This window comes from Brachionichthys hirsutus, chromosome 18, assembly GCF_040956055.1.
Source record: "Brachionichthys hirsutus isolate HB-005 chromosome 18, CSIRO-AGI_Bhir_v1, whole genome shotgun sequence".
NCBI lineage: Eukaryota > Metazoa > Chordata > Actinopteri > Lophiiformes > Brachionichthyidae > Brachionichthys > Brachionichthys hirsutus.
The window spans coordinates 6,247,425-6,272,154 of NC_090914.1; the positions used below are offsets into that span (position 1 = coordinate 6,247,425).

Genomic DNA, 24,730 nt, shown 5'->3' on the forward strand with positions numbered 1-24,730 from the left:
AGAAACCCTTTATTTTAAACTGCAAAAAAAAAAAAAGTTCTGCTACTTCAAGTATCAAGTACACTGTAGAAAGTAGAAAACCCATTTTTGTTACATTTGGAAATGAATACTGGACTTCCAGCGCAGGGAAAGATTCAGTTTGAATTTTAAAAAGGACTTTGTAAATAACCTCCATTAATCCAGCCGCTTCTTCACAGAACTTCAAATCCAGAAATGTATATCACACGCAGGCTCGGGCTTGGGGCTGAATATTTTAACGTACAGTGTCAGAACGAAGTCTGTATACATTCTCAAATGACTTCAATCCAGTGGTCATGGTTACATTTTTATCTCAAGCAGTTCTCTTGCCATTAAATAATCACAATGCTGACATGAAAGTTGTGCGTTTGCTGTCACTCTATGTACTCGGGAGTCATTTGCAGTCGAAGCAGCTCGTGTCTTCTCTGCACCACCATGGTGATCTGGTCGCTGCTGATGCGGACGGCCTGGTAGATCTCCTCTGCGGTGTTCACCTTCACGCCGTTTATCTCCACGACGACGTCCCCCGGAAGCATGCCGGCTCTGGAAACGGCACGACAAGTATTGTGAGTTCGGAGCAACGCACACAAGCGTCCTCAGCGTTTACACAATTATTAGACACAACTATGTTTGAATGGAAATAAATCTAAATTGTTTGCAGATAAGATTTTTTTCCATTTTGTGACTTACTAATGCATGCTGGCTCATTTTCAACACTTTTCTGTAAAGGAAATGGTCTTATAATATATGTTTAAGGTTTAAACGCTTGCAAACGCAGCAGCTCTGTGTATCAGTATCATCAATTTAACCCGAAACAATCGCTCGAGGAAGTGATTGACCTGCTCACCGGCTAGCAGGGGAGCCCATGATCACTCTGTGAATCAGGATGCCATGCGTCACATCTGGGAAGGACGGATCTCTCAGCTTTAACTCTGCAATGATGCTGAAGCGAAGAGGCGAAGCGGGGAACACAACTCGTTTAACTCGACACGTTAAAGACACGTCACTCATTTTGACTACAAGCATTCACCTCTGAGTCAGCGTCAGCATCGTCACGCCGATGTACCGCCGCTTCGCCTCAGCCTCGCCGAACCAAGAGCCTCGGAGGATGATCAAAAACAGGAAGTGTGAAAACACGGAGCAGGGAAACCGGTTATTGCGCGTCGCTTCCGAGGCGTTGCTTGTTCTCACTCTTTTTCTTCGCCGCTTGATCGAGAAAACGTCTCAGGCAATCGGACGGAATTGCGAAGGAGATTCCTGCAGTGACCTTCATGGTGTTTATGCCGATGACTTCACCATCCTGATCAGAAGAATGACAACACTAAGACGGGGCGCAGTGCCTCGCGTTTGGCTGCAAACGTCCGCATCTGAGTCAATTTAACTGCTTGAATGTGACCATCAACATTTTAACAGGAACAGTGACTCACCAAGTTAATCAGGGGGCCTCCAGAGTTACCAAACTGCAAACACAAATAAGTCACACGCATTGAAGCATTTCTACCTTTTAAGGCTTTTGTTCCTGACATTTAGGAGATGTTTAACCTGCCCATGGTAAACAAGAACTGATCATGTGACTCTATAAATGTATATTCACTTAAATCTTACGTCAATGGCGGCGTCAGTCTGGATGTACTCCATGTTGGAGTTGGACAGGCCCAGCTCCTTACTGCCTCTCTGCACCGAGCTGACGATTCCTGACGTGATTGTATTTCGTAAAGAAAACGGACTTCCCATAGCGACCACAAACTCTCCTTGTCGCACGTCAGATGACCGACCGAGGGCGAGTGTGGGCAGGGGGTTCTGTCGGGAGAGAGAGCGGAGAGAGTGAGGCAAGCGCTGCCGCCCACACTGATCCACACAACCGCTTTTTTGACATCAGGGTGACGACAAAACGACTGAGAAAATACTGTGAAATCACGTGGAAGGAGGTTTGTGCACGGGTAAGAAAATAAAAACATTAACGTTTGAATACGAGGCAGATGTAGAAATTGCACATTGCATCGAGATACGGTTTAGCGGCCCGGCATGCGCAACGGTAACCTTTGTGGGGGAGGCGACGCACGTCGGGTAACCTTCACAGACCGGATTATCTGGCTGGAGCGGAGGTTTGTGCTTTACTGAGCGCCTTTGTTGTTCTAGCGTCCAGATCTGTATCCTGACGTAGGATCTTGTTATTCTCACGTGGAAAGCGAGGGGATGGAGTAAAACAACTTGATATTCTCATACACATTATGTAAAAAAAAAAAAAAACCCTGCATTATTACCAATGTGATAACAGCATGTGGATCCAGCATGAAGTCTCCTTTAGTGCAGACTATTGTGTCTCGCAAGCTCACCTTTGCAGAGATTTTGATGGTGGCGATGTCTGCCACCGGATCGACATCTTGCACGGTCGCGTTGTACACCTCGCCGTTGGTGAGCTTCACACGCACGCCTCTCTTGTTGGCCACGACGTGTGCGTTGGTGACGATGAGACCGTCGCTGCTGACGATGAAGCCCGAGCCGTTCGACACCGCCACTTCTCTTCCTGAAAAAGGGTGTCTGGGCGACAGAAGAGGCAGTTTGTTATTATTCAACATAATATCGAGATGGATATCCTGATAGTTCGTCTGAAGATCAGTTGCTTATTACTGATCCATTTAAGAATGTTTCCATTCCATTTAAAAGCAATTAAATGTATTGTGTTTCATTGAAAGATCTTCGGCCTCTGACAAATATTTTTATTGAAATTACATCATCTTTATCTGATAAATTGTGTAACAATGATGTCATCCTTGCCTACAGTATATTTTATTATTACAGGGGCAGATGATTCAGGTTTTATGTGCTCTTACTCGCTTTTTCAGACACTGAATGTGCAAAAGCAGTTTGGGTCAAATGTATTTTTCTTTTTTTACCGCTTTTGGAAACTATACAATAATAAATGAGCAAAGTTCAACATGATGAATTTCCATTTGGCTGCAGGAACACAAATTCATTCATTTCAACCCTTTCATGTAACAAAACAACTTTACACTCAACTCACCTGCCCACGATTTCAATGTACACGACAGCCGGCGTGGACTTTTCCACAACATCTGCGATAAAGTTGTATTTATAGCGGGGGCTGTCGGGTTTAAAGGGAGACGCGCACGAAGCCGGTGACAGAATGAAACGGAGACACCGCTCAGACGCAGATCGTCTTTTGTCCTTTGCTTGTTCGTCTTTCTGACTGTCGACAAACGCCGCGCCACAGAGTCCTAATCCCACGGACACGGACGCGAACAGACGGGAGCTGCCGCGGTTCCGTCTTCTGTCCCACCCCGCAGGGGGTCCCGTGTCCAGACTTGTCTGTCTCTCCGCTCCCCTGTCAGAGGACACCTGGTGGACTGTCCTCTCTGTCAAAGAGTTAAGTCCACGGCTTTGACACCTGGCGTGGCGCCTCAGCGCTGAGAGTAAACACCTTCTGACAGGAGTCGCTGCCATGTTGCGTCACTTTTAGCCACGCTGAGCAGGAGTTTTCAAGCAGCCTGACAGCGCCTCATATCCAACATATTCACAAGAAGAAGAGTATTTATGTATTTATCTCATAGCCACGCATTTCACGTAAAGAAAAAAGCAAATCGTGCTTTGAATGTTTAAATAATCCTCACGAAAGAAAAGTCAGGCAGTGGCAACCTCTAACCGGAAGTTTGAGACGCTTCTTCTTCTGTGCGTGTGTGTTGTTGTTGTTTTTTTTAGAGTAAAGAGACTTTACTGCCCTCTGGTGGCCCCCAAAAAAACCTACAGAAATGGAAAAAGTACATGTAAATTGTAAAAATTCAGCTGAGAGCCAAAACATATTCGAACAAACATCATAATACATGACTAACATTTATTTTAGCAAATGTTTATTAAAAATGGAAGTGACGTGCCCACCAGGAAATACGTCACATGCTTCGAGCCAATCGCGGAAATGTCGCGTAGTTTGAAATGAGCGCAGTAGCGAGTTAGCCGCTAGCATATAGCAGCGGATGTAAATAATAAGTTTCACTTAGAGTAAAAAGAAAAATGGCGTCGTATCAGCATTTAAGACAACACACGCAACCCCGGTTCGAATCTCCTGCCAAGGTGTTTGCTAAACTAAAAGCCAAAGTGCAGCGAGAGATGTGCGCGTACGAGAGGACTTCTACAACCAGCGATCCCCGGTGTCAGGTCGGCCATAAACGAGCAGGAGTCAGCTCATGGGTGGCGGATGGACTCCGAGAGAACGAGAGGTTTGGTTCTTATCGACGCGAAATGCAGCCCTTGACCATTTCGCCCACATCCAGCCCTCAGAAAAGCTGCGGGCGTTCTTGTTCAGACCTCGGCAGCAGGCCGGTGGTGCTTTTATCTCCTTTGGTTAACAGAGGACGCGGACACGCACCGAGAAAGACAACGGCACGGGAGACCGCGCATATGTTCGAGCCCCGCTTCTCAGTCAGAGACTCGGACGTGACTACAAGGAATAATACTCAGCCGGTGCTCGAGGAGAATGGTTCTCCTGTGAAGTCTTCGGCCGGGGTGTACACCCCCATGAGGAACAGGTTGAGAAAGAGAGCCGGGGATTCGAACAACGTCAGCTGCCTTGCAAAAGGGCTCTGCGGTGATGTCCAGGCAAAGAAACCCTCCAGCGCTTCCTTTCAGGATGAGAGCCACAACGACGCACGCCTGCAGGCTTTGGTTCCCGATGGAGAGACCTTTACTGTCCGGACACGGAACCACTTGGCGGCCCCTCCGTCTGCTGTAAAGAAACGTGAGGGGGTTTTTAATCTCTTTTTATTTGTTTCGAACCAAGATGAGTGTGACTCACCCCCTTTTTTTTTACTGTTTTTAACAGGTTGTTTTGTTGCTTTGGAGCAAATTCCCTCAATGTCTCCAGCAAAGACATTTGCCTTTATGAAGGAGAGGGAAAGTAGACGGAAGCAGCAGCAGGAGGTTCAAGGCATCGGGGTCGGGGCAAGGCGTGCCCCTGATAGAGGTCGGTGCATAAACGGGAGCCGTTTATGTATTTGGGATATAAATGTCATACCTGTAGATTTGTTCGCGCCTTTCATTTTGTATTTCAAAGGTCATTTCCATCGGCTCAAAAATGCACTCTTTGCCGATCACAATGCGGATGAGGCCGAGTGCAAGGCGTTTCCGAGGGTTCCGGGAACCGTGGTTCCTTTTGACCGCTCTGGGGTGGAGCCCCCCAGCAGCCCGTCGGACACGGATCTCTCCGTGACCCCGGCTGTCCCACCGCAACGTGTGATCGAAGACCCGCTTATCCTCAATTCACCTCAAGTTTCCATCCCGAAGAAAAATGAGCCTGTGTTCAAGCGCAACAGAGGGATTAAACCCATTAAATTCCCAAGCGTGAGTAGAATTTAAAATCGATATACCTGAAATTGACTAAAGGCGTAAAGTGGTCACTGAACATGCACAATCAGAGCGCTTATATTTGAACCCAAATAATGGTGTGCTGTTTGTTTTTTTTATTCCAGGAGAGTGTGATATATCTCGAGCGGTGGCACTTGATGAAGGGTACGAAGGGCCTGTATGTCGAAGGAATCCACAGGTAAAATGTTGACTTAACAATAGGACGATGATGATGATGATGAATATATTTATTAGATAGAATGTTAGAGTACAAGTACAGTCACACAGTAGCATGTATTACAGTACAAATAACGTCAAACATCCTGTCTAAGAGGAGCATTTCAAAAAAGCCCTTGCGGGCTTGTTTCCGTTGAAAGTCCTTCGTACATAAATCATCCACAAATAACAATACAAATAAAAATAAAACCAATATTAAATTACGCAATTGATGCAACGTAACATTAGAAAAACAAAAATAAAATGTTATTACACCGCCAGTGCAAACTAACAATTAATCTAAAATAAATTACACCACTGATGCAAAATGACAATAAATAACTTACATAAATTACAATAAATTACTAAAGCAATTAATACGTGCATGAATATGGTGAGAGTGTTTGTTCATCCACACTCCTCTGAGTCAAGATTCTTTGGTTTTTAAATGTTGACACTCTTTTTCTTGCCGTTTTTACCCAGAGAGGAAGGCATACAATGGAACAGTAACATCGTCGTGGACAGAGTATCGACTCGTGTTCTCAAGACCGTCTCCGGCAGGGTTTACATTTTAGTTGGCAAGATGGCGCTGCTTGTTGAAACTGGTAAGTCTCATCTTGTATGAGTCGATTTTTATTTTATTATTATTTTTATCATCAAAGCATACGTTTTCCATTTTGCAGAAAGAGGTGCATTAAACTTTTAGATAGACATTTAGCATTTTCATTTACTTCCCGCAGGCTTCCCTAAGTGGCTTCTGAAGAGGTTCGCCCATGGGTTTCCTGCAAACTGGAAGAAGCTTTACGAAAAGTTCCTGTCAGAGTCAAAAAAGTACAATTATTAATGCCCTTTAAGGAACGCGCTCATCGTTTGGTTTCTGCTGAGGGTGCTGAATCATTTATGCATGAGATGAAATAATGACTGAGTATTTGCTAACCAGTCTCACAAAACTAAGTTTTTGGGGGGAGCTCAATTCTTTTTCTTGTCTGTTTTTGACCCCAGCAGAGAAACAACGAGGAACAGAGAAAGAGGCGCTACGGCAAAGCCGAAATCTGAGGCGTCCGTCAGCCATTCCGTAAAACGGCACCAGAAAAATCCTGTGAAGACCCGTTAGTACAAGAGACGCGCCGCGATGAATCCGACACTGTTTGTGCTGCTATTTATTTGCGGTACTAATGATTTTTGTTACCGTGTCCATTTGCCCTCTGCGCTCCTCCAGCTGATTCATGCCTTCCTGCCTCCTCATCTTCTTCAAAAGTATCTCGAAGTGGTCGTCTCATCAAAGCACCTCTCGAGTACTGGAAAGGAGGGCGAGTCACTCTGGATTCACAGATGAACGTTACCATCCATGAATGTTATGAACCCTCTATCATCTACCCTGTAAGTCCAGAAAGAGGGACTGTTATTTCAATTAGGTACAAACAGCTGATATTCTCGCTATTATTATTATTATTATTATTCTCATCTCTGTATCTCCACAGGAGGTCACCAAACCAGCGTCCGCGGGGGCATTTCGGAAACCTGCATGTGCATACCTGCCTCGCAGCGGAGGTAAAGATAACTCTGGTGTGGTTTTAATATCGTGAGATTAGTTACGAGCTGGAGGGCAGACAAGCTGTCCTTTGTGTTTTCAGGCCTTAAGCAAAGTGACAAAGCAAGCGAGGAGAAGACGACGGCACCACTAAGAAAGGTCAAGGCTCCAGTCCAACGACGCAATAAGGCCAAAGTTATCCCTGAGAGGAAACCCTGTCATTCACCCAAAGCCTCTAGAGACGCATTGACAAGTTCTGAGGAGCACTATGATATAAACACCAGGTCCAGACAGAGGCATTCCGCTGCCCCTCGAAAACAAAGCAAACCGGAAAAGTCTTCAGCAAGACGGGAGCATGAGAAGAAAAAGCCTTCGCTGAGATTATCGGACAACATGAAGTCCCCGGATATTTCTGTAAGGGAAAAAACACCGACGGGTGAGTCGTCAAATGAAGATTTAATCATTCGTAGAAAGAGGTGGAGCAAGAGGGGGCACGGGGATAACGGCGACAAGTTGCGGCCAAGTCGCATCTCGGAGGAAAGCGAGACAGACCTGAGAAGGAGAACCAGAGACGCTGCACAAAAACCAGCAAAACACAAACGGAGGGAACGCACAAAGCCGGTGAATAAGTCGACACGGTCTGCCACTGAACGCAAAGGAAACGCAACGATTCCACCAGAGCGAGACGACGACAAGTGGACCGAAGCAGAGATTACGAGGCTACAAGAGTAAGTCTGCACGTTGACAGAAAGAGGAACTGGAACTCGTAGACCTGACGCAATGCGCGTATTTACGTGTTCCAGGGCTGTTGGTTCCTATCCTAAACACATCAATGGCTACTGGGAAAAAGTGGCACGAAGCGTTGGGACACGTTCAGCGGAGGAGTGCTACAGCCAGCACACGTCCCAGGAAACCTCCCGGACTCCGGCGAAGAGAGCCAAAAAGAAAAACGTGGAAGCGCCGAAACCCCCAGGTAACGAATGGTGAAGAGAGAATCCCAGTTAGTGAACGATACACGCCAGTAAAACAGTGCGAAGCATTTCAACTGGTGCAGAAGTAAAGATATTTCTTGTTTTTGTTTGGGTGTGTGTTTTATGTATTTTTTATACTTAGGTTATTTTTTCAAGTCTTTTTTGTTTCTTTAAAATTGTATTTATTCACTTATCTCTGATCTGTGATTAGTTACAGCCTATCCTGTCATCTCCGCCCGGGTGGGAACCTTAAAGAGGAAGCAGCAGGTGCGTCATTTCCTGGAGACCATGCCCAGAGAAAATGTCGAAGACGTTTTCAGCTCTGAGTATATGCAGAGCAAACGCTTTGAGGTTTGTTTCTTTTGTTCCCCCTGCATTTTTATTCTTGCCAAACCCCGTCTTGTAATTATAAGACTGTCTCCCCACCATCTTGATGCATAGATCCCCTCCATGTGTCCCAGCGAAGACCACGACTTCGCGATGTCAGACCTGGAGCCCACGACGCCCATGTCGAACGTCTTCCCTGAAGCCAAGACTCCTCAGTGTTTGCACATCACTCCCAGGATGATGGGCTCCCCAAACAGGTGCGCGGCGGCTCCTCCTGCAAACTAGCGTGTAAAAAGTTCATTGGCGTGCAAGAAGTAAACTACCGTCTTGTTTTACTTCAAAGGAGCAACGACGATAAGTACGTGTTTCAGCTCCAGAAGAGGATGAAAATGAATCGGTTCAACGTCTGCAAACCGGCTCCTCCTACAAAGGTACTGAGGATGAGATTCTTATCGTCACAAACTGCACGGATTCTTTTTACTGTAAAAATAATGATTTGCTTCTCTGCTTTTCACAGAGCTTCTCGCCAACACCGTCAGTTAAACGGACACTGAGGAGATGCGTTAACACGGGTGGGTTTCCTGAGAAAGGTCCTCACCGTTTTTACTTTGTTTTGTTCCTTGACACAATCTCTCTAATCCCCCCCCCTCACCAGAAAATGACAACTTTGTGGTCTGGGAGATGTTCCCTGGAAACAATGGAGCGTTGCCTGAAAGTGGAGAGGAAGAGGACTTTTACTTCTCAGACAACGACTGATATGAGCTGAAATATTTTGATTGTATGAAAGAAAAATCAAGCTAGTTTGGCACAAAATATTAAACGCCATATCAAATATAACCATTGAATATGGCGTTTTGAGATGGTGCTGCTCTCTTGCAGTATTTTCCTGTAAATATAATTCCTGTCATAGTTCCAGGACTCACTTTTATCCTTGAATAAACATGGTTTAAATCTTTATTATGGTTTATTGGAGTATTTTTATGTTTTGAGAGAGCAATTATGGATGTGGCTTATTATTTATGATCCAGCATTAGGAATTAAAGAAGGAATTTTATCTGGAAGAATTCGCAAATATCATTGTCGTCTACCAATGGAGAGAAAAGCTCGGAAAACAAGAAGAAATAGATTTTTCCAAGATTTCTAATCCATTATATGATGTTTCTTATCATCCCTTTAATTAACAAGGGGATCCAACAGATTTATTCTCGGGACTTCACCACAGATCAATGATCAGACTCATCGATCAGAGTCTCATTGTTTTATACAACTTAATTTACGGACATCTGAGGTTTGGTGAAAAAGGAATACAGAATTATGAATCCTAAAAGAAATGAAAACAAAACAAAGCACTCACGGAAGTTCTTTAAATAAATCATCAAAGTCACATGACAGAACTGTCACGTGACAGCCGCTTCCGTTTACCCCCCCCCACCGCACAACACAACTCGTCGAAGACTGCAGCTGCGAACGGAGGACGCAATGAGCGCGCTGTGAGTTAAACGAGATAAAAGAGTTAAAAGGCGGATGTTTTAGACAAAAATGTGTACTAATATTTTTTAAATAGTATTTATACATTCAGAATTATTAATAAAACAAATCCACCGCTATCAGCTGACTCTTGATCGGGTCACTTTGAGACTGATCTGTTGGCCTCAATATTATACACGGAAGGGCGTGCTTAAAAATGTCCCAGCTAAATAAGACGCGTGTTTATTCTACTCTGTAACCTGATGTTTTATTTCTCATGCTGCAGACTGACCTTCTCCATACCCTTGTTATTCAGCCCACTGGTCTGGAGTGGATATCTAGAACCTGACCAAGATGTTCTGTGAGAAAATCCACTCTGAGCCTTTGTCTTATCTCTCATATGTGTAATTAATCATGTTTGGATCCGGCCTTGTTCAAAGTCAAAGTCGAGCCTACAGATTTTTCTCATTTCTACCTCAGGATTGGGCAAAAATGAAATTACTGTGACATTAATATATATAAAGGTTAACTGAAGAATCACATCCAAGTCATGAAAACATTTGAAAGTCTGAACTGCTTGCTTTATTTCATATTTATTCTGTTACACAGATTAAGTTTGAATCTTTTCCCAGGATGCCAGACGACTGGACTCGTGTGGGTCGGGTTGACCCCAAACAGGAGCTGCAGCTCACCTTTGCCCTAAAGCAGCAGAACATTGCGCTTCTGGAGGAAACACTAAGACGGGTGTCCGACCCCGACTCGGCTCAGTACGGTAGGACTCTGTCTAAAAGGCGCAGGTTGTCCTGAGGAAACTAGACATGTACTTAAGATGCTTATTTGGGATGCTGAGTCCATTTTTCTCGTCCATCATGTAGAGCATATCCTGAAGAAATGACCTTAATTCTCTCACCGTTTCTGAATCTGTCTATGTTAATGCCAGCGTGACTGAGGCATGTTCTGTGATCCGCAGGTAAATACCTCACCCTGGAGGACGTGTCCTCTCTCGTGCGTCCGTCTGAACTGACCCAGAAAGTGGTGCATCGCTGGCTCGGGAGCCATGGGATTAAAAACTGCCTGACTGTTCACACGCAGGACTTTTTACAGTGCAGCATAACGGCAGAGTAAGCGTATCTTTTCTTTTTCTTTTACGCTTACCCAGCAATAATGTTTACTTGCTCTCGACACCAGTCTTCTGCATAAGTTCCTTGTTTTTGTGCACCATGCGAAAGCCATGTCTTGTGGAGATGCTTCTTCTTTGTGTGGCTACTGAATAAAAATCAAAGCAACAATCGAAGCCATTGCTTCCTAACAGTTTACTTTCTGTTGGTGGTTAAGCAATTGTATATTGAGAGAGTTTCTGAACGCAAAACTGTCTCTTATGACGGACGCTAGATTTGGGGATTTGTAGACATTTAGATTGAAACAGACTTTTTTATTTTTGTGCATTAAGGGTTGCAGAATCGTTGCTTTCAGGCAGTAAGTTCCACCATTACATCCGAGATGGCCAGTCTGTGGTGAGGTCATCCTCTCCATATTCTGTCAGTGACGACATTCATCAACACCTGGACTTCGGTCAGAACCATTTCTCAAGTTGCAAACTTTAAAGATCCATTTATGCTTTTAGTTGGATGTTAACTAACGATGCTGGATGTCAACCCCCTCCCTCCCCATAGTTGGAGGGCTTCACCGCTTCCCTCCCAAAGGGCGACAGGATTATTCCAAAGCCTACTCCATCAGGAAAAATCGTTCAAAAGCAGGGTTTCACCTCGGGGTGACTCCCGCCGTCTTGAGGAAGCGCTATAACCTCACGGCGACTGACGTGGGAGCGGCTCAGAACAACAGCCAGGCTGTAGCTCAGGTGAGGGCTCTTATTTAGTGCATCGTCCCGGGCAGGATCGATCCAGCATAGCTTTGTGTGCTCGTCACTCTACGCCGGCTGTTTTCTCATCTAGTTCTTGGAGCAGTATTACCATCCTGCAGACCTGGATGAGTTCATGAGCTTATTTGGCAGAAGCTTCCAGCACCTCTCTCAGGTAGACCGGATAGTGGGGACTCAGGGAGCAGGAAAGGCCGGCCTGGAGGCCAGCCTGGATGTCGAGTACATCATGAGCACAGGGGCAAACATCCCTACATGGGTCTTCACTATTCGAGGTAGGAGAGAGTGAGGCTTCGGTCCCGTGTTGGTGTGGAAACGTGAACCGTAAATCTTAAAAGTGGCTCAATGTTCCACATTGTAACTCCATCAAATCTCACCCCTGCTTTCCTCATTCTCTTCCAGGTCGCCATGAATCCCAGGAGCCCTTCCTGCAGTGGATCGTGTTGCTTAGCAACGCTTCCGACCTGCCCTGGGTCCACACCATCAGCTACGGGGACGATGAGGACAGCCTGTCCACTGCGTACATGACGCGCATCAACACAGAGTTCATGAAGGCTGGAGTCAGGGGAATGTCTTTGCTCTTTGCTTCCGGTGAGTGAAGACGAACCCCCCCCCCGTTTGTCAGGAGGAACTTCAATCAACATGAATCTCCACCACGTCTGAGTCCTCTCTGCGTCGACAGAACGGCTTCAGCCTTATAAACTTTTAACAGCTACAGTTTTCGAACGTCTGTGACTTCTCTCGTTTCCTGTTCTAATCTATAGAAGAGCTGGGATATGTCCCGCAGCCGGTGCATTCTACTTTAGATTTAAAATGCATGATCATCTGATGTCAAGCTCTGTGAAATATGTATTCATGTTCAGGTGATAGTGGTGCAGGATGCAAACATTTGGATAAAGAGAACAATGCCTTCAGACCAAGTTTTCCTGCCTCAAGGTACAGCATGTTTTTACAGTAACCCCCCCCCCCCCCCCCCCATTTCTGCACTGTTGAACATGAGATATTTTTCCGGCATGTACTCCTGAACATGCTTGACAAACAGTCACTAAACATCTATCGCTCTACTTCGCGCTCTCAGCCCATATGTCACCACGGTGGGAGGAACCTCCTTCAAAAACCCGTTTAAAGTCACATCTGAAGTTACGGATTACATCAGTGGAGGCGGCTTCAGCAATGCCTTCAGGATGCCCGACTACCAGGTAATAATTCAGTGTCCTTGGATGTTTTGTTGCTCGTTTTTTTTTTTTTTTGTAGACGCATCACCGACACTGTGTATTTGCGTTTCTGCAGGTCAGCGCTGTGAATGCGTATCTCAAGACTGGAGCGGCGTCCCTCCCACCGCCGTCGTATTTCAACACCAGCGGCAGAGCCTATCCAGACATGGCTGCCCTGTCTGATAACTACTGGGTGGTCACCAACAGAATACCCATACCCTGGGTGTCTGGGACCTCGGTAGGATATACATATATATATATACTTTAGCTAGATAGGCTGGAGAAAGAAACGCATGCACAACAATATAAAAGGTTTAAACGTATGCAGAGATAAATGAACCAAAGTGTGCAAAAACCGACAACAAAATATTTGGCCTGTCTACATGTTAAGTGACATTTAATCTATGAAGTTGTACATGAATTTACAACAACCCATTTGAAATAGACTCAAATACCTGTTGAAACGAATACGTTTAACGTGATTGATTGTAAGCATTGAGGCTGTAAGTATTATTGCTGTCTCACATTTGAGCCATTATAACATTCCTATTTGATAGAAAGGAACGTAGTGATTCAAAATAATCTCCGATCAGACGTTTGTCCCAAGACGGCTTAAATATCGGGTTAGAAATGCGTTTGTATCAAGTGTTTCTTCCACTAGAAAACTGAAAGAACGCATTTATCTAACAATTTTTCTTACTATTGGCTCATTTTGTTTTTCACAATCAAAAAGACATAACATTTTTAAAGCGTTATGCCAGCGAGCTGTAAAAAGTAAACCCTTCTACTCCACTTGTTTGCGTAGTTACTCCTTTCGTAGGGCGGCGTTGTGATAAAACAGGCAGTTAGTCACATGTAAATGACTCATTTAATATTTTCTAATGATGTGCTTGTCTCTCTCGCAGGCATCAACCCCTGTGGTTGGAGGCGTGCTGTCTCTCATTAATGACCGGCGGCTGCTGAAGGGCCTTCCTGTCCTGGGCTTCTTCAACCCTCGCCTCTACAAGCTCCAAGGACAGGCCCTCTTCGATGTACGTTCCATCACATCACACTGAAGCCTCGCCCAGATTTATTCCATAGTGATAGAATGGAATTGTAGATGTAATAATTAACATTATTAAACTGTACCGGCGTTTCAGAAAGAGGCCACTGCGTGTATTTGTAACGTATTTTTGCTTCCTCGTCTTTAGGTGACTGAAGGATGCCACTTGAGCTGTCTGGATGAACAGGTTCAGGGTCGAGGTTTCTGTGCGGCCCCATCGTGGGACCCCGTCACAGGCTGGGGGACGCCCAACTACCCTGCACTGCTGGCTGTCCTGCTTTCTGAATGAAAGCCTTCAGCCTAAACCGCGAGGGTTCTGCATGCTCGGAAAACGCGTTCTCCACATTCAGACTCTAAACTTGCTGCCTGTTTTATTGTTATGAGGTTGAAATGTGGCATTATTCCAAACATAGAGAAATATTTTTTTGAATCATCAACCTCACTTCTGTTAAGGAAATGCTTGATTCCCTTTGTTTGCGTGATTTTGATCTTTCCAAAAGTCTCTAGAAGTGTTTCATCAAATATTTTTAGTTCATGGTTGGTGGCGGTTTTTGATGTAATTGCTTGTTTCTGCTTTTCAAGTGAAGTGGTTATGCACTAGGAACAAACAGCACAGCACTGTACTTGCATACACAGTCCTAAAGAAAAATGTGTTTTCTCTGCAGCTGCGAACGCACTAATATGTGGGATCAGTGATTCATTCCCACCAGCACTGTCGCATTTTAGTTTTTCACTTTCAGATCTATTTACTGAATGTGAGGAGCCTGGGCTGGACTTGAAACTGCCTGATTATTGTTCAGGACTATCCTGAATCAGTAGTAAAGCCATTCTCAGAGCTGTATACCAGGCTGTGTTCAATGTCAAACCTTTCATTTAATGCATTTTATATATAATAAATCTTTGGAGGGTTTTTTTTGATTTTCATTTTCAGACACTTTACTGTCAGATTGATCTGTACTGAAAATAATTTGCAGTCCTGGACTGACATGGCGAAATAAACGAAATGACAGAAAAAGATTCCTCCAATGCCAATTCTGACTTTCCCTGACCACCTGTAACGTGTCCGGCTTGTTTACGCAGAACACAACTTTTATTCTATTTTCCCATTCCATCAATGCGTAGAGTTAATGACTTCCTTCAAAGGTGAACCCTCAGCCTGAAAGGTTGGCTCACTGTAAACATCAAAGGAAGTCATTTTTCAGCACTGTATACATTTATCGTCAATATCAACACATTCACTGATTCCACAGACTCATTAGTTTGAAACGTTCTTTATAAATATAGAGCAGTACTGAAGAAAGCCCCACATCCCAGTAAAAATAAACACATGTGCCCAAGGTTTTAACAATTCATGTCAGACAATGCCACTCAAATATTCTAAATAATTTAAATTATGGGTTTGGCTTTCACTACCAGCTGAACAAATGACATTTTCTGTATCGGTAGTGCAAGGGAGGACACACTTTAATCAGTGATAACTATTGAAAATCACGTGGCTACTATCTACATTACTTGCTTCCTTGTACAAAATGCAAGTACTCCAAGAAACCTGCGTCAGGAGCTCCTCTTCGAACAAGGAGGATGGGAAAAGTAAAGCAAACTGAAGCCTCTTCTATGAAGAGTTACAGGGACAACCTCACTACATACAGCAACACACAGCGCGTGTCAAACCGTGTACAATATGCACACTTTTGGGGGGGGGGGGGCACAAAATTGAAAATGTGTCAATTGCAAAACAATTTTTTTTAACTGGCTGTTACAGCATAAATAAGTTTTTTTTAGGAGAAGGTCCATGAATTAACATCTTCACAAGAAGAAACTAAGCCGTTTCATCCTGGTAGCGCCACAGTGTGGTCGGATGCCTGAGGGGGGGGGGGGGGGGGGTGTCGGGGTTTTCAACCTGGTCTTTGTTCAAACCGCCAAGTCTAACGTTTATCAAAAAGTCTGAGGAAAAAAGTAGTTTCTCTGTTTAAGCCTTTTGTCCGTGTACACGTGATAAAAAGGAGACGTCTCACGCCAGCGCGGGCCACGGAGATTCCGCCGCATGCTCGCGTTGCAGCCGGCCAGTTCACTGGCTGTTTTTGGCTTTGGCGTGCGTGAGGATGTGAGACTTCAGGTTGGTTGACTGGGCAAACTTTTTGTTGCAGCCATCAAAGGGACACACGTATGGGCGATCTCCGGTGTGAATACGAACGTGTGTGCGCAAGTTAAAGTCCAGAGAGAACCGCTTGCCGCAGCCCTCGAACGTGCACTGGAGACACAAGAGATCGAGTTAAAGCGTGCACGTAGTACGTCTGTAAAGGCCGCCATCACCGACAGCCATTTCATGCAACAACCGGGTTTCTACGCAGCCCCCACCACCCGAACGGAGAAGGGGCCTCACCTGGAAGGGTTTCTCTCCCGTGTGCACAAGTTGATGCCTCTTAAGCTTTGAACTTTCAACGAAGGCTTTGCCACACTCCGCGCAGACGTGCACGCGAGGCCCATGGGTATGCAAGTGCTTCCTCATTGCCGAGTTGTCCCTGAACATCTTGGTGCATCCCTAATAGAAAGACAACGAGGGTTAAGATGAAAACTCGGGGTAGCTTTAACAGCAGTAAGTTAATCAGAAATAAATGTCCCTTACATCCAGTATTTAATGCAAGAGGAAATGTTATTCGAAGCTTTACAAATGATTAGTATAATTTCAGAATAAATAAACAGTGTATGTTAGCATGCACAAGAGCACCGACACATGCAAGTATGAAGCCGAATACAGGCATTTGGTGCAAAAATAGAAACATGACAATCCATGCAAATCTGAGGAACGCATGAAAGGTCCGATTTAGGACATTTTATTCGACTAAAAGAAAAAAGACCGAAGAACCACCTTCACAAACCAGAACATTTAGCCTTGATTTTTTAAAGCGAATCTTAAAATATACTCCAAACAACTGAGCAAGTATCCGTTGATGCATTTATCTCTCATCTTTCCGTAGTACTGCACACTAAAAGTATGACACCCACACATCTCTACTCACTTTGTGCGGACAAGCTATTGTGCGAGGTGCATCGTCTTCTTTTACTTTTCTTGGTTTCATTCTGAAACAAAACATCATTCTGGATGAAACGTGTTATGGATTGGGCCAAAAAAAAAAAAGAAATCATCTGATCACTTTACCAACAGTGAGAGAGAAAAAAAGAATTTAATAACACCTTAGTCATAACTGCACCATGATGGATTTTGACAATGAACCTCTTACTGACGTTTTCATGATGTCATTGCGACCCAAAGACACTGACTCGTACCTGGCGAACTCTGCCAGCTGTTTGGGGTCTGACAAGTCGATGCCCGGGATTCCTCCAGGAGGAAGCTTCTTCCCGGTCATGTATTCGGAATAATCCGGAGAGTTTTCACCAATAATTTGCTCCTCGTGGTCTATATCCTTCTTGTCATCTGAATGAGGAAACAGGCGTGTCAAAAATTCAAAAACAGTGCATCATCACCTTGGAACAAAATAATTTAACATTTTGGAGCTAAATATCAGCTTTCCTGATATCCGCATCTTCCAAACCCTCACATGCCATAAATAAATACATTAAAAAAAAAAAATGTGCCCAAACAAACATTTTTTCCATGTTAATTAAATATCCTCTAAATAATTAATAAATTCTTATTTATTAATTATAACGACACGAAGGTAAAGTGCATTTTAAACACAAGCGTTTATAAATTACGAGGGACGCCTGAACGCACCGCCGCGCTGGAGCTGAACTGCGCCACAGCGGCCTAGCGGAGCCAGCTCGCACTCAGTCCCACGCTCGCCGCCATCTTCGTCGGCCCAAATAAACGCCATTTTTTCGGGCCGCCATACTTTCGTAGACAGGGGAAATATGGCGGCGCCCATTGACACATAAAACATGGCTTCCCATAAAAACAAAAACATTTCAAATGAAGTCGCGGTGGCTCGGGGTTGAGAAATAAGTCCCAGTTTAGTGGCGGACAAGGCCGCAAACTGGGCCCGGCCACGCGTGCGAGGACAAAGAGAGAAAGCAGCTTGCAGGAACTCACTCGGGACTCTGAACTTACCCGAAGCCCACATAGTTACCGAGAACTCCCCCTCCAGCGTCTTTATCTGGACCTGCTTCTGCTCCCATTTCCTGCCCATGTCACCCCCTCGCAGGTAGCTCTTTTTGCCCGCTTTCTTTCCGCCTCCAGCTCGCTTCATCCGGCTGGTCGAGGAGCTTCTCCCGGCGACGGTAACGAGAGTCTGTTCGATAAAGTCATCCTCCACAGCGGGCACCGGGATGAGGATTTGGTCCTCGTAACCGTCATCCGTGTGCAGTTCGGAATCGTCCTCGCCCACGACCTCCTCTCTTGTTTGCACCAGAATCACCTCCTGGTGCGGATGCATGCAGTCCGGATCGTCCGAGTCCAGAGGCTGCAAGGCGATCATGGGCTGATGGTCTCCGTCGTCTCCAACAACTGTGGTCTCGATGGTCTCTACTTCGATTTCGTGTAGTTCCACTATTTCGGCTGGCATTTCTGACCCGTCCGTTTCTATATACAGGGTGTCCCCCGACGCCATGCTATCATTTGTGTTTCCTCCTTCTTGTATGCTAGTTTTTTTTTTTTTTTAAACTCTCGTTTGCCTTCCCGTCTCCACTCAGCCTTTCCCCCTCCCCCTCCGACAACAACTCTCTATTACCGTGCTCTCGTCGCCACAGTGTTCCACATATGAAGTCTCGTGAGATTTGGATATAGTCACGGGGAAAATAAACATCATCTGTAAAACTTTATTGACAAATTTAAAGTTTCATAAAAATGTGAAAACACGTCTATCATGTGACGAAGAGCTCTTATTTTATTCTAAAAGTATCCAGTCGTTCTTAATGAACTGGCGACTTGTCCTGCCCGCTGAAACGATTTGAAAGCTAAAACATGATTGATTTATATTGTCAATAATTATATTTACTTGAATGTGATATTTAATAGGCGCCTCTGCTACATTGTAAAAACAAAAGAAAAGAAATACACACTGTTTCTGAAAAAGCTTTACATCAAGATTATTTTTTCAATAAATAAATAGTAAAGCAAAAGTGTCTGGACTGTATTTTCTTTTGTGTTCGCTTTGAACTAACTCCTACTGGTTAATATTCGTAAGTAAAAGAGAGAGAGAACGCAACGTGAGGCGTTCAACCAGCCTTTGTCTCCCTCCGCCTTGGGGGAGGAGCTTCACTCGCACCTTACACCTGCAGCCCTCTACCTGTGTTAGTGGGTGTGCCCCGATACTCTGGTGACACAAATAACGCCACACTGCTTCATCCCGAGGACCAGCCATCATGGGGAAATCGATAGTAAGAGACGACTTTGAATGGGTGTACAATGACCAGCCGCACACTTCCAGAAGAAAGGAAATTCTAGGTAAGAAATAAATTAAAAAAAATTCATCAAAGTGCACGGTGTAATAATACAACCAATAAGGAATCTAGCGCGTTAGATGGTGAGGTAGTTTGTACTATAATGAAAGCGTTGAATGAGGTTTTTTCTCTCTTCTGACCACAACCTGCTCATAAAGTCATAGCCGGTTAAACCTGTTCACCGCCTGTTGCTTAACGATAAGGAGAAAGGCAGCAGGTGACTTGACTGGGAAACAAAAGAGACAAAAAAAAATTGCTCAGACTGATGTGCTTCTCTTCTGAAGAAGCCTACAGGTAAATCTTATTAGAACTTCACATTTTAAAAGTAAAGCTCATTTACTTTAAATTAAACAGTTTGTCAAACAGGTGCTTCTGGAAGTGCTTCCTCTTATACTGACCTGGAAAGGTTCTTTACATTATTTCCATGACTATTGAAGGAAATGTCTCTTTCTTTTTGGAAAGGGAGTATAAACAGAAAAAAGTCATAACATTTGACCTAGGCACCACTTACAATAGGAACTGGATGCATTAATTGCCAGATAATTGATAGAGATTTGCTTGAAAATTGCACTGACGTTTAGCCATTTTTGAATGAAGCATTCTTTTTCCTGGACCTCTTCTTTTTTCTTGACTTGTTGGGAAATAATGGCATTGAAAGGAGGTGCAGCTAACAATGCCCCCTGAGCCTGCCAGGTAACAAGAGTCATTGGTTGCTCATGGCAAACACAGACGCAACAATACATGAAAGAGGAAAGCCTTTGCGAGTGTTTGAGAGGGCAGACCCCTAAGCTGCATTTATTAGGGTTAATTGTGAATATCTATTTCTATGAGCATCACTAATCTTAAAGGACAACAGAGCTGAAAGGTCCATGCCCCGCTTTGATGGGAGAGGCTGTGTGGTTTGACTGACATTAGGTGAGATTTTTATTGTTCTTCACTCTGTAAATCAGTCATTTATATCACACCAGTGAAAGTAAAAGGCAACTTTGAATATTTCATCAGTCCGATTTGCTACCAATTAAACTTTATTTCAATGGTGGTGTGTGGGGGAGAGGATTATCTATCAGTAAAGTCAAGGAATTCAAGCAAGTAATGGAGTCCAACATTTTTCCTGCTTTATCTTCTGCCGTTTTCCATCTCCTTTATTTGTTGTGAGATTGGAATAGTGTTGGCATTGCAGGCAATATTTATGACCAACTATCTTCTACTGCAAATAGGTTTTGTTCAAAACTTCCCTTTTTGTGATATTGAAGACGGGCCCTTTGTAGGTTGCTTGGAGCTGCTGCTTCAGTTGCATCGGCCGCTCCACCAGGTCGGCTCTTTTATCTTTCCATGCTAACCTTTTCACACGTGTTGCTTTTCTTCTTCTTTTTTTCAGGCATCAAATTTCTCATTCAATATTAGTGATTGGGTGCCATTTCTTTTCATGGTGTTCTCACCTTTCTTTAGTGACCTTCCACATTTCCATTGTTTCCATTGTTTCAACACTTTTTCTCCTGTGTCCAATTACTTTTTGCTTTGTTCGTCATCGGCGTCATCTTCCTTAGGGCCATCTGAGCATGTCTCACATCTATTTAGATCTGGTAGTATTAATATTTCCTTTTTTAAAGAAGGAATATTCAACATGCTGCCATCAAATCATGATATTCTTTGATTTTCAGATCTGTTTGTCTTAAATCTGATGTCAGGTCCTACAAGGCGGTGATCAGATTTCTTATCCATCTCTTATTAATTCCCAGATTGTCTCATCCATGCTCTTGACAGGAATAAACGTCCACCAGGAACCATTGTTGATTGTTGGACGTAAGGTTTGCTTCTCAGCAGTGTTTTCTTATCTCCATGTTCACATCCATGATCGCGCTCTCATTGTGTTTGACCCAGTTTGCATAAAGCATTGCTCAAATGAGCTGAAACCAAAGGAGCTGGCAAGATTTGCATGAGCACTAGCCAAATGGTACGTGATAACCCATCTAATGCATGTTGGAGTCAGATCCTCGGACGAATCGTTAGCCTCATAGCATAATTGCCCATCATTGCCTAAGACTTGGGCAATTATGTTATTAGGCTAACGAAATGCTTTCTGAATTTGTTACACCAACTTTTAATAATTTGGTAACATGCAAGGAGTGACCAGCTTGATATATAACAAACAAGACCCTTTGCTTTTAATGTATAATTTTACTCTTTACATTTTATTGAATTTTAAACTTTTAACTTTTTATTGTCTGTGTTTCTTTTCTGTTTTTATCTTATGTACAAATGTAAAATGACTTTGAATTTCCAGAAAAGCGCTATATAAATAAAGTATTATTATTATTGTATTTCCTATGAGTGGAATATTTAAGGTCCTATAAACTAAACTCTCAACAACCCAAAGCTATAATTCAGCAGTGGGTTGCTGTGGGACATTGTTTTCCCCTTAGTTTCGGGCCCCTCAGCAAAACAACACCTCTGCCAATTAATCAGGCTTTTCCCAGGAGAAGGGATGATGGCAAACTCCAAGCTTGATTGTATTCAATGGGGTGTGCAGGATCTTTTCACAGTATGACCGTGTCCAGTCAACACCGAGTTGAAGACAGTGTCTCTTGATAACCATGAATCCAGTCGAGAAACCAGTTTAACTATCTTTTTATCCTACACAATTGCTTTTCAGATTTACCTCAGACCCTCTTTTCTGTTTACTTCTCTCCTCAGCCAAATATCCAGAGATCAAGTCTCTGATGGGCCCAGACCCCCAGCTAAAGTGGGTGGTATCTGGCATGGTTGTAACACAGTTCCTGGCCTGCTACCTGGTCCAAGATCTTGCCTGGAAGTGGATCTTCTTCTGGGCTTATGTTTTTGGGGGCTGCATCAACCACTCGCTGACTCTGGCTATCCATGACATCTCTCACAATGTGGCTTTTGGCAACAAGCTCGCCAAGTGGAACCGCTGGTTTGCCATGTGGGCCAACCTGCCCATTGGGGTGCCCTACTCTGCCTCCTTTAAGAAGTACCACGTTGACCACCATCGGTATCTGGGTGGGGACCAGCTGGATGTCGACATCCCTACAGACATTGAGGGATGGTTCTTCTGTACCCCGACCAGGAAGGTTCTCTGGCTAGTTCTCCAGCCCTTGTTCTACGCCCTTCGACCATTGGTTGTCAACCCTAAACCAGTGGGCCAGTTAGAAATCCAAAATACAGTTGTTCAGCTCATAGTAAACGTGATTGTCTTCTATCTTTGGGGCCTGAAGCCCATTGTTTACCTAATTGCAGGTTCTGTATTGTGTATGGGATTGCATCCCATCTCTGGACATTTCATAGCTGAGCATTACATGTTCCTGAAGGGACACGAGACCTATTCCTACTATGGACCACTGAACTGTATTACCTTCAATGTCGGGTATCACATGGAGCACCATGACTTCCCGAGCATACCTGGCAGCAAACTACCTAAGGTGAGACTAATTGTGATTAACCACATTAACAGTTCAAATCTATAAACATTGGACTCATTTTTAACTCTGTCACCGTTATTTTTAGAGCGGTAAAGAATGAGGACAGTCGCAATGCTTGCATCACCACTGGGAGTGCTCAGATAAGACGGGCCGCTCCCATCTTTCAATATCTAAATGAATTGCTTGCAAAATGTACAATATGTATTTGTTCGGTCAACTGCAAATACTTATCAGATAACAGATCAGGCATTGCTGATATGCTGCAGCATATCTCGCACCAGTAGAACATGAGCCAAATGGCTCTGTGTGAATGTTCTTAACCCTGAGATCAATTCAAGTACCGGTACACACTGAAATCAGTTACACATATTTAGGGTTTTTACTTTGAAATGCAACCATAAAAACATGTTGCAAAATTCCACAGGTTAGTCACAAAGTTACGTTCTTGACAGTTTCAGAGTAAATGTCCAGGTAGTAGTGGTTTGTATCTGTATCTGTGTTATGTAATTATGAAGTAAAAAATACAACGAAAGAAAAAGAGCCTTGACTGTTTATTAAATAAAGCTGTAAAGTAAGAATAAAAAAATGCTCAATTCTAAATACTGTCAAGACAAAATATGATGTAACAAATGTGCTAACATTATAAACATTTGATGCAAGTTTAAATCCAGAATGAGTTATGAGTGTACTGTATATGTAAAAAAAAAGAAGCTTATTTTCAATATATTGTTTGCACCATGCTCAGTTGGTCTACAAAGATCTGCATTCAAGTCGCATTTTTTGGATAGGTTTTGTTGAAATGATCTGATTCTGTTTTCTAACCAGTACTGGATAAAAAAGGAAACTACTTTTGACAAAGTAATTGAGGAGAAACTTATTTTTCCTTGTTGAACAAAGACGTAAAATTCCTGCCTTCTTTTTGACCCTGAAATGACTCTTTAACTTGACATCTGTGACTTGATTTACAGTTAATGCTCTTGTTTTTGTTTTCTCAATTGTGATTTTTCTTTTTCTTTTTACTGGTAGGTCAAGAAAATCGCAGCGGAGTATTATGACTTCCTGCCATACCACACTTCCTGGACCCGAGTATTATGGGACTTTGTGTTTGACGACAGCATTGGCCCCTTTGCCAGAATCAAACGGAAGTACAAGCTGAACAAGCAGGGATAGATCTGTTGCTGATGGTGTTTGCTTGTGTGAACTTCATTTGTGAAAACTTACGGACCACTAGGAAATATAATTTTATTCTATAGTTTAAGTGTTTTTCCCGGTGTGAACTGTGGTTGGTCAGTATATGTAAAAATGAATATCCTCATCCTAACTCAGTGAGGAAATGGCGTCTGTGGTCATCCTGAAGGCCAAAATGATGATCCTTCTGCGATGTTCGTATATATTCTCGTGATTCCTGAAAAGCCAGACCACAGAACTGTTGACATCTCTGCAAAACCCTGGTTTAGAGATTTACATTATTTTGGGAATGTTCCGATTTATTCATCAGCAATTCAGCCTCGTCTCTAGCCTGCGTCACTTTGAAATGTGAGGCATTTGGTTTTCATGATGTATGCAAGGCACAAAAACTTGAACACAGACACTATGAAATGATTATAAGGAGGTAAATTTTGAATGTCGTGTTGACAGTGGTCCCACTACGACAGCTAATAACCCCAGACCTTCGGACTTCTTAGCATAGCTGGCAATTAAATCAGTGCTACTGCATTATTTACCACTGTAAGCGGTCAACATAATGTGTTGTGACCTCTGTTTTTACTATTTAAATCACTGCTGTATATTGAAAAACAGTAAAAGAATCACTAAAGAATGAAGTTTGTTCTTGATTTCCCATTTTGAGTGTGCATGTATTTTGTTAGAATGG

The 24,730-nt window shown here is 43.6% G+C and overlaps 5 protein-coding genes across 6 annotated transcripts; 3 read left to right on the top strand and 2 right to left on the bottom strand.

The window, feature by feature from the left end:
• Window positions 1-114: 114 nt before the first annotated feature.
• LOC137908103 (serine protease HTRA2, mitochondrial-like) lies at window positions 115-3,642 on the bottom strand. Of its 2 annotated transcripts, none has more exons than XM_068752475.1 (8): window positions 3,044-3,642; window positions 2,355-2,559; window positions 1,624-1,818; window positions 1,446-1,478; window positions 1,210-1,318; window positions 1,049-1,118; window positions 866-961; window positions 115-561 (listed from the first exon to the last, which is right to left on the bottom strand). In XM_068752475.1, the coding sequence occupies exons 1-8, from the start codon at window positions 3,481-3,483 to the stop codon at window positions 393-395; spliced, it is 1,317 nt and encodes a 438-aa protein (XP_068608576.1). In that variant the 5' UTR covers window positions 3,484-3,642; the 3' UTR covers window positions 115-392. The 2 variants fall into 2 exon arrangements, with proteins under 2 accessions (XP_068608576.1, XP_068608575.1); XM_068752474.1 differs by having other exon boundaries at window positions 1,624-1,866; window positions 2,334-2,559.
• A 405-nt stretch (window positions 3,643-4,047) lies between these two features.
• On the top strand, window positions 4,048-9,186 carry mis18bp1 (MIS18 binding protein 1). Its single transcript, XM_068752095.1, has 16 exons — window positions 4,048-4,771; window positions 4,856-4,996; window positions 5,087-5,373; window positions 5,502-5,575; window positions 6,076-6,197; window positions 6,333-6,423; window positions 6,598-6,701; window positions 6,812-6,972; window positions 7,074-7,143; window positions 7,227-7,851; window positions 7,927-8,096; window positions 8,306-8,445; window positions 8,536-8,678; window positions 8,765-8,852; window positions 8,939-8,993; window positions 9,077-9,186. The coding sequence occupies exons 1-16, from the start codon at window positions 4,048-4,050 to the stop codon at window positions 9,175-9,177; spliced, it is 3,096 nt and encodes a 1,031-aa protein (XP_068608196.1). The 3' UTR covers window positions 9,178-9,186.
• Window positions 9,187-9,878: 692 nt separating this feature from the next.
• tpp1 (tripeptidyl peptidase I) lies at window positions 9,879-15,194 on the top strand. The gene is made up of 13 exons (XM_068751592.1): window positions 9,879-9,911; window positions 10,175-10,249; window positions 10,521-10,660; window positions 10,859-11,009; window positions 11,339-11,460; window positions 11,562-11,746; window positions 11,841-12,039; window positions 12,167-12,355; window positions 12,628-12,700; window positions 12,843-12,963; window positions 13,055-13,216; window positions 13,884-14,009; window positions 14,169-15,194. Exons 1-13 carry the CDS (start codon window positions 9,901-9,903, stop codon window positions 14,307-14,309), a joined length of 1,695 nt encoding a protein of 564 aa, XP_068607693.1. The 5' UTR covers window positions 9,879-9,900; the 3' UTR covers window positions 14,310-15,194.
• Window positions 15,195-15,275: 81 nt separating this feature from the next.
• Window positions 15,276-18,778, bottom strand: yy1a (YY1 transcription factor a). Its single transcript, XM_068751594.1, has 5 exons — window positions 18,090-18,778; window positions 17,309-17,456; window positions 17,041-17,101; window positions 16,404-16,562; window positions 15,276-16,271 (listed from the first exon to the last, which is right to left on the bottom strand). Exons 1-5 carry the CDS (start codon window positions 18,586-18,588, stop codon window positions 16,089-16,091), a joined length of 1,050 nt encoding a protein of 349 aa, XP_068607695.1. The 5' UTR covers window positions 18,589-18,778; the 3' UTR covers window positions 15,276-16,088.
• A 564-nt stretch (window positions 18,779-19,342) lies between these two features.
• Window positions 19,343-24,668, top strand: degs2 (delta(4)-desaturase, sphingolipid 2). The gene is made up of 3 exons (XM_068751984.1): window positions 19,343-19,424; window positions 22,115-22,857; window positions 23,884-24,668. The coding sequence occupies exons 1-3, from the start codon at window positions 19,343-19,345 to the stop codon at window positions 24,025-24,027; spliced, it is 969 nt and encodes a 322-aa protein (XP_068608085.1). The 3' UTR covers window positions 24,028-24,668.
• The last annotated feature ends 62 nt before the right edge of the window (window positions 24,669-24,730 follow it).

Bases quoted from the DNA above. Each gene is read 5' to 3' on its own strand.
- mis18bp1 (XM_068752095.1), top strand. From the start codon at position 4,048: ATGGCGTCGTATCAGCATTTAAGACAACACACGCAACCCCGGTTCGAA. The intron at 8,097-8,305 runs GTAACGAATGGT...ATCTGTGATTAG, and splicing joins GGAAGCGCCGAAACCCCCAG to TTACAGCCTATCCTGTCATC. The intron at 8,446-8,535 runs GTTTGTTTCTTT...CTTGATGCATAG, and splicing joins TGCAGAGCAAACGCTTTGAG to ATCCCCTCCATGTGTCCCAG.
- LOC137908103 (XM_068752474.1), bottom strand. From the start codon at position 3,483: ATGGCAGCGACTCCTGTCAGAAGGTGTTTACTCTCAGCGCTGAGGCGC. The intron at 1,479-1,623 runs GTAAGATTTAAG...TTGTGTTTGCAG, and splicing joins AGACTGACGCCGCCATTGAC to TTTGGTAACTCTGGAGGCCC. The intron at 562-865 runs GTGAGCAGGTCA...TGCCGTTTCCAG, and splicing joins ATGGGCTCCCCTGCTAGCCG to AGCCGGCATGCTTCCGGGGG.
- degs2 (XM_068751984.1), top strand. From the start codon at position 19,343: ATGGGGAAATCGATAGTAAGAGACGACTTTGAATGGGTGTACAATGAC. The intron at 19,425-22,114 runs GTAAGAAATAAA...TTCTCTCCTCAG, and splicing joins CAGAAGAAAGGAAATTCTAG to CCAAATATCCAGAGATCAAG. The intron at 22,858-23,883 runs GTGAGACTAATT...TTTTACTGGTAG, and splicing joins CTGGCAGCAAACTACCTAAG to GTCAAGAAAATCGCAGCGGA.
- yy1a (XM_068751594.1), bottom strand. From the start codon at position 18,588: ATGGCGTCGGGGGACACCCTGTATATAGAAACGGACGGGTCAGAAATG. The intron at 17,102-17,308 runs GTACGAGTCAGT...GTTTTGTTTCAG, and splicing joins CAGCTGGCAGAGTTCGCCAG to AATGAAACCAAGAAAAGTAA. The intron at 16,272-16,403 runs GTGAGGCCCCTT...TTGTGTCTCCAG, and splicing joins CGGGAGAGAAACCCTTCCAG to TGCACGTTCGAGGGCTGCGG.
- tpp1 (XM_068751592.1), top strand. The intron at 11,461-11,561 runs GTCAGAACCATT...CCCTCCCCATAG, and splicing joins TCATCAACACCTGGACTTCG to TTGGAGGGCTTCACCGCTTC. The intron at 12,356-12,627 runs GTGAGTGAAGAC...ATTCATGTTCAG, and splicing joins GTCTTTGCTCTTTGCTTCCG to GTGATAGTGGTGCAGGATGC.